This window comes from Stegastes partitus, unplaced genomic scaffold, assembly GCF_000690725.1.
Source record: "Stegastes partitus isolate 25-593 unplaced genomic scaffold, Stegastes_partitus-1.0.2 Scaffold337, whole genome shotgun sequence".
NCBI lineage: Eukaryota > Metazoa > Chordata > Actinopteri > Pomacentridae > Stegastes > Stegastes partitus.
In genome coordinates this window covers 279,312-286,759 of record NW_007578068.1, presented here as the reverse complement: position 1 = coordinate 286,759, position 7,448 = coordinate 279,312, and the positions used below count along the sequence as shown (strand labels likewise).

The 7,448-nt window shown below is 39.7% G+C and overlaps 1 protein-coding gene across 1 annotated transcript in view; it reads right to left on the bottom strand.

Annotated features, from left to right (window-relative positions):
- Positions 1-7,448, bottom strand: part of LOC103358860 (forkhead box protein P2-like) — an 11,296-nt gene continuing 3,848 nt past the window's right edge. Inside the window, exons 3-15 of the mRNA XM_008284002.1 lie at positions 7,122-7,202; positions 6,553-6,661; positions 5,778-5,952; positions 5,250-5,345; positions 4,132-4,219; positions 3,358-3,489; positions 2,401-2,590; positions 2,244-2,314; positions 1,358-1,459; positions 1,128-1,249; positions 445-514; positions 211-335; positions 1-130 (exon numbers count right to left, since the gene is read on the bottom strand). Of these exons, the coding sequence (XP_008282224.1) occupies positions 1-130; positions 211-335; positions 445-514; positions 1,128-1,249; positions 1,358-1,459; positions 2,244-2,314; positions 2,401-2,590; positions 3,358-3,489; positions 4,132-4,219; positions 5,250-5,345; positions 5,778-5,952; positions 6,553-6,661; positions 7,122-7,202 (1,491 nt within the window). The remainder of the gene's footprint in view (positions 131-210; positions 336-444; positions 515-1,127; positions 1,250-1,357; positions 1,460-2,243; positions 2,315-2,400; positions 2,591-3,357; positions 3,490-4,131; positions 4,220-5,249; positions 5,346-5,777; positions 5,953-6,552; positions 6,662-7,121; positions 7,203-7,448) is intronic.

Sequence of the window (7,448 nt, the reverse complement as noted above, 5' to 3'; positions counted from 1 at the left end):
TCATTCAAGGTCAAACAAGTGCTCATCATCATTTTCGGTCCCACCGTGCTGCAGACTCACTGGTTTAACTGTCTGCAAAAGACTGTCTTGCTCATTCACATTCAGCTCTTCATCTTTAAGGAAAAGTGTTCTACAAAAAGAAGAAAAGCAATCAGTTTTGGGAACACATCAGTTCACTGATTATTGGAGTTTACAACAAATGTGACTCACTGCTGAACTTGTGGAGAGAAGTTTTGGTTTCTGTGCCTGTCTGCCACTTTGTTGTCCTGTATTTGATTCCTCGAGCTGTTCACAGTGTCCTTGATTCCGGGCAGTGACGCCTCTGCCAGTGCGGTCTATGAAGAAGATACACGATTATACAGTGAACACACCTCAACCAGGTTTCACCAGGACGCCAGTGATATCAGATCGTAGTGGGACACTGAAACACGTCGTCTTTCTTACCTGTAAACTTGCATTCAGAACGGTTCCGAAAGCCAGATTGGAGGAAACGTTCTTCATCAGCGACGGACTCCTGCAGAACAACAGAATTTCAAAATGGACACAATCAATGTCTAATTCATGGCCGGCAAATCAATACATTCTGTATATTCTGAAAACCACTGCACGGTAAACAATAACAGCTTCAGGCAAGGTCAGTTATGCAGACAAATAATTCATTAGAATTTGCAAGTGTTGTCATCATTTTTCCAGTCATACTTATCTATTTATTGGAACCTATAATCCATAAATAAATGTGTGCAACACAGTATACAAAACATAGACTCTGCTTTGGCCTACACTGGACACAGGGACTGTGGTGTATATACACATTTACAACATGACCTTGCTTCATCTGCTTGCAGTACTGACAGATCAAATCAAACAATGGGTTCCAGTGTTTTCTACTCCGTGAGCTGTTTACAAAGACACTGTCACACACCTTTGGTCCTCTGAGATCTTTGTAAATTCATGTCAAGGTCTAAAAATGATTTAAAATAAATTGTATTTGCTAGTTTTCCTCGAGATCCATATTAAAACACAGAAACTTCTGAACTTAGTGGTATCATTTATTGTTGTGAAAGTATTCAAAACATCCTAAATGTCACTACATCATTATCATAAAACACACTCATACACTACTGTACCCTGTGATCTTCTGGGATCTCCTCCTCTGATATTCCACCTCATCAACCGTCCACACTGCGCCTTTCACATTCTCCACACGCACAAAACACTTGTGCAGGCTCAAGTTGTGGCGAACTGCGTTCTGATCCAGAGGAAATCAGAGTGAGGGAGACATTACTGGATCCGTGCTGCATAAATCAGGTTTGACACACAGTGGGATCACAGAGTTAATTATCTGCGGGTGCGATACCTTCCACGTGGCAGCGTTGCGTCTGAAATAAGCGAACGTCCTCGTGAACCAGTTGTATATCTCGTTGAGCGTTAGCTGCATGTCTGATGCTTCCATTATAGCCTGTAGATGGAGAGGAAACGAATAACTGTAGCGCATTACAGGATCAAATTAAAGCCCTGACTGTTTCACGTCTAATCCAATGAAGGAGGGTAAAGCTGCACACTCACAACTCAGATGCAGGCTTTTTATTTTACCCTTGATGAATTAATTTTTTGGCTCATATAATGCTTGTTAGAGGATTATTTCCAGTAACAATATGACTTACTGTGTATATGGACAGATTTGATTATGTTTTGTTTTTATTTGTTTTTTTTAAATCATCTGCTAATTATTGTATTTTACTGATCTTTTATTTGTTCGTTCTACATGACGTTTAAAAAAAATGCGAAAAAAGCTCATCAAAAGCCTATGTTTACATTTTTAAGTCCCCCCTTTTTTAAAAAAAAATCTGATCAGTACTCAAACCAAAAGATATTACAGACAGCTAGGAAAAACAGCAACAGCCTTAATAAACAAAACCTGGAAGGAGAGGGCTTTTTGACCATAAAGTTGATGCAAATTAACCGACTAGCAAAATTTGTTCACAATTTATTTTCTCTTACACAATGAATTTAGCAGCTTCATTCAAATGAATGAGCTCCGGCGGCAATGGAAACCATAAAAAGGCTGTTTGTGGTTTCCTTTATGGACAAGCAAATTCAAAGTAAAGAACACAAGCAAAACATAAAGAAAAATCGGAATGCTTAAATGCAAATAACATATTACGTTTGTTTGCATCATTAAAGTAAAAAAAAAAAAAAAAGAGCAGTTATGGTTATGTGTTTATTGTTTATATTGTTCGTACCTGTCGAATCAGTGTTGCATAGGTGAAAGGTGGTCTGATATCGGTGTTCTTGTAAAGCTCAAATTCATTTTCTGAAACGAGACAAAACAGAATAAGTGAAACAGGAAACCTAGAAATTGATTGACACATGAAAAAGTGACCCCATTGTTAACTTTACCTGAGGACAAAGAGTAGACCAAAGGGTGGTGACGACGTCTGATGGCCCCGCCACACGATGTATGCGAAGGCGACTCTTCTTCGCAGCCCTGCGACGGAGTGCTGGAGGGATCCAGAGGTTGGGGCGACGCCTGGGCCGAGTCTGACAGGCAAAGCGAGGGCAAGTTGTTGTTGACGGTGACTGAGCCGAGCTGAGAGCGACAAAAGAGGACGATCCAAGTTAACAAAGGAACAAGAGGACTGGAAAGACTGACAGTGAAACAAAACAGAGCGGGAGATTTTTAACAAAGTGTAACAGAGCGATTGGATTCGCCTCTTCAGAGGTGATTCCGCTAATATCACAATAAGTAGGAAGCCAATTATTGTTAATTATAGGGTGAAATTGTTTGGTGAGTGTTGTGATTATGGTGCAATATTTGCAAGATTAACAAATGATTAGCTTCCACATTGTCGGAGCATGTCTGCTGTCTGGAAAACACAATGGCAGCCATCTGGTGCCAGCAGCTGGGCACCGAAGGGAAGGGAAGCGCTCCGTACATCATGCAGGGAGTCACAGGATGGAGGAAGGAAAAGAGGAAAAGTGAAAGTGAAAGTCTTTTTCCAAACTTATCCTAAAACTGCACACCATTCAATCTGCTGTAATTTCTGTTTGCAGGTTCAAATGTTTCAGACCTTCATCTCATGTGGGTTTGTCTCTAAGTCATGTATTTTTGTTTCTAGGAAAATGCCAACACGCTTTTGCAGCTCATTCAACTGTTAAAGCTCTGAAGGTCAACTACAGTCTGCCACTGTCTTGATCAGTGCTGGAGAGGATGAGGCTGCAGCCAGGCACATGTTATTTTCTGTTATCTTCTCCCCATATTTGGAGGTTTCTGCCCAGATCTGTACCGCAGTAAACTTCACGGCTCATTTATTCAGCGTCTGTTGTTCGCACCAGCTATTACTGAACAGTTCGTACCTGCAGGCCGCGAGGGTCAGCGGCCGCATCGGACTGTGGCGACCGCGCTGGTGCGGAGAGCGACTGAGCCTCTAAAGATGGCAGGTGCAGGTGAGCCATCATTGCTTGCAGACGCTCCCGTTCTTTGCAGAGCTATTCGGGGTGATAAAGAGAGGAAGAGAAAATCATAGCGGATGGTGTCAAAATCACTGAGCGCAGATTGTTGACACGGACGGCTGTGAACCAGACACATTTTGCAAAGTAAGATTTCCCGCTGTGTCAAAGGCAGAATATTACATGAATATTTACCCTTAGTACGGAGAGGGTGGAAAAAGAATCCAATGTTTCAGATTAATTTTGTTTTTGTTGAAATGTCAGAGGGTTTTTTTTTTTTTTCAATTCTAAAAAATCTGTGTAAAACAAAATGGCAAAATTAATTAGCAAAACCTGCCCCAAATATAAGCCAGTGCAAAGGTTTGTCATGTACATTTTAGGCTGATATTAAGTTGAATCTTCTTAAAATATCAACAAAATACATTTTAATACTTTCATAACAATTAATATAAATACAACAATCTATAGTATTTTCTCAGTTAATCATTTAAAAACATCAAAAACATACATAAAATAAATAAATTTTAAAAATATGCAGGAGGAAAAAACAAAGATTGTAATCAAATGGGTTCCAGCACTTATTTGATTTTTGATGTCATTTTCAAACTCGCCCTTTTTTTTGGTCCACAGTTAATACTTTTGGGTCACTGAATCCAGAAACTGTAGCGTCCTCGTTCCTACCTGAAGCTCAAGCTGCTGAACCACCTGCATCTGGACTCGGCACTGAGCTGTACTTCTGTCATCCAGAGTGTGTTCGCTGCCTATGTGCCTGAAACAAACACAGGGGAATTAAAACAAAAACTCTGAAACTGAGAATCTTTATTCTCTCCATCAAATAAAGAATCTCTGAAAATGTTTCTGCAGCTTCTTGCTTCTTTACAAAAGACAGCAGCTGGAGTGTCGTCAGTTTGGATTTATGGAGGCTACGATGAATTCCAGTGACGACGACTCTGGGCCAAAGCAGACAAACGTGTAACAGTGCATCAAAACATCTGCGTACACTTTACTCAAACCACTTGGGCTGTAATGAAGTCAGCGATTCAAAACTCACGAAGGTCTAACAAACCAAAAGTTTATAAACTTGTGTGTGCAGGAGGTTTTTTAAAAACTATTTTCACATTTTTCCAACTTACCTTTCGTATATTCATGTGTGTAGAAATGTTTGATTAATGATTTCTGAGTAAAATGAAGATTATTTAGAAAGTATGTATCAACAGTAAGTGAAATGACTGTAGTGTAAGAGTGGTTTGAGTTGATTCTGTGATGTCTTGTTCTGTGTTTAACATTAGAATCTGTTGCAAATGCTTTAAATGTACACAGACTACAGCCTTGGCTAGTTACCTATCTTAGATATTATTATATAGTATCTGAGTCGCAGAGATAAGCAGCTTTTCTAAAATATAAAAAATTAAGGAAGTTGTTTTACAGAACTTCCCCATTTTTGACAATCAATCTGCACAGTAAGTACAATTTATAACCTCATTTCCAAGTTGCAACTCTACACAAGCTTTAAAGACTGATTTGTGTTGTTGCTCTGCACGAATGCAATTTTCCATCTTTTTATAATTTTACCCACAATGATTTGTTTGTGTTTGCTTTCTGGCTATTTGCATGGGACAATAAAATAATTGTAATTTAGCAAACAAGTTAAAAAAAATTATGTTTGCATTCATCAGATGACTCATTAACATCATCCTGATTTGTGCATTTATTACAAACAGCTGCTTAACTCGAGACGTCACTCGACTCACAAGAGAGACTCCAAAAGTGAGCTGCCTGAGGATGAAGTTAGAACCTACTTGGTGAATTGGCTGAAGTTTTCACAGACTGCCTCGCAGCCGGGCCAGTTACACACACCGTGACCGAAGAGGACGGCGCGATCACCTTTAACGGTGCTGAACGAGAAGAAAAAGAGAGAGAGAAAAAAGAGCACTGTCATGATTACAAACCACAGCAGCCACACAACAAAACAGCAATGAAACAGATATGAGAGTGTTTTGTTTTCTTTATGAAATGACAGAGAGAGGTGGAAGGGAGCACTGAAAAATAAACGGAAAACTATTCACTTTTGATTTGGGACATGTACTGTAGTCATGTAAACTTTTTCTTTGCTGAACCACTTCAGGTGGCGAAACACAAAGCAAACAAACAACACAAAATATATCGTCCCAAGGGGAATTAGAAGTGAAGTCTCAAAAGCAAACACGTCCCCGCCTGCACCTTCACAGAACGAAAATGTCTACAGATGACAAGTCTTTGATGTTTACAAAAAGGCAGAATCATTTAAGCTCTGCGATCTGTTTACAGCGCCGACAGATTCCTCTCACCACTGTGGCCTGCGAGGAGACGCAGACTGCTGGTCACTGGTCGGTCTCCCTGTGACTTTTGGTGACATCTTGTGAGCAGAAGAGTCCTGGTTGCCCTTCATTGTGGTTTTATCTTCAGCTATGCCGAATGTGAGTTCTTTCCAGATCTGCTGCATCTCTGCAGGGCTGAGACAAGCTGAAAGATGAAGGAAAGCAGATAGTATCATGTTACTTTTTGTTTGATTTGTTGATTAAGGACTCAACAGAAAGGTGCTGATTAATAAATGAGGGAAAGCTGCGGCACATTTTTCCAGAACTATTGCATTTTGTTTACAGTGTTGCCGTTCTCATATTGTCTTTTTTTTTTTTTTTTCTAATTATTCCCACGTCAAAGCCTGGGGGAGCACATGACCAGAGCAGCTTATTTTCATGACCTCATGTTACCTCTTCAGTGTAATCCAGGAACAATTACTACAACCACAATTTTATACTGTGACTGGAATTTTCTATTTTTAGGTTTTACTTTTATAATCATCTCAACGCGGCAGTAATCTGCCTACATCTGTACCTGATGACTGATGTAACAAAACAGTAACCCTACTGTCAGCTAAAGTGCAAATTTGCAAACACGGTCCTAATTACGACCTGAAAAACACAGAAATCACACCAAAAATGGAACCCCATCACACACCAGAAATAAAACAGCTGACATCCCTGTTGCTGTGAACAGATGCTGAGAGAGATTTTAAAAAAAAACACAGACAACATGTAAAACGTTGGTGTTAAGTGTAAAGACCTGGAGAGAGGGCAGGAGAAGCCAGCGCCGGTCTCTGAGCCCGGAGGAGCTGCTGTTGCTGCTGCTGGAGTTGGAGGAGCTGCTGGAACACGAGCTGCTGTGCAGGAAGCTGCAGGATGGACAGAGAAAAGAAGACATTTCAAATGAGGCACTGCTCAAACTCTCTTTTTTTTTACAGTGAGATCAGTCAGTGCATTTACGATCTGGCCCTTGTAGCTGTTCAATGCTTGAATTAAGATCTCTAAAATGTTATTACAGACTAGGTTGTATCACCATGTACCTAAAACAGGAGTTTATATCAGTGTGTTAATCGGGTCTACAAACAGTACAGTATTGATATGTGATGGATTCTATTGTCTCTTACATCTGGCATTCAAAAACAAAAACCTGAATCCACATCTCTGCAACAAAACCTTGTTCTCAAATCACACAACCAAGGGACAACGGATATAAATAGATTATTTCCTCACTAGATAATTCCGTCAGATCTTCACTAGTTTCAACCCACACATTCAGTTTTACCATGAGAAATATTTTTATACACCATCCGGACACAAACTAGCACTCACCTCTTTGATTTTCTTGCTGGATTGCTGCTGAAGCAGCTGAATCTGTTGTTGTTGCTTCTTGTAGAACTCTTTGAGATGTTGCTAGGAAAGTGATGATGAACTAATATTAATCCATTATCATAATTTAGACATTTAAAATTACCCAAAAAACAATTGAAAAGTAGCACAGCATCATTTGAGTCTTTCTTCAGAGACATCCGACATACATTTATTGACCGCTACCCTCTAACAAGATGAAATTTCAATATTTTACAGTTTCATTATTTTTAAAAGATCAGGCAAATATCAAACCGGTTTCCCTTTGTTGGAGGCAAACACAAGAAAATA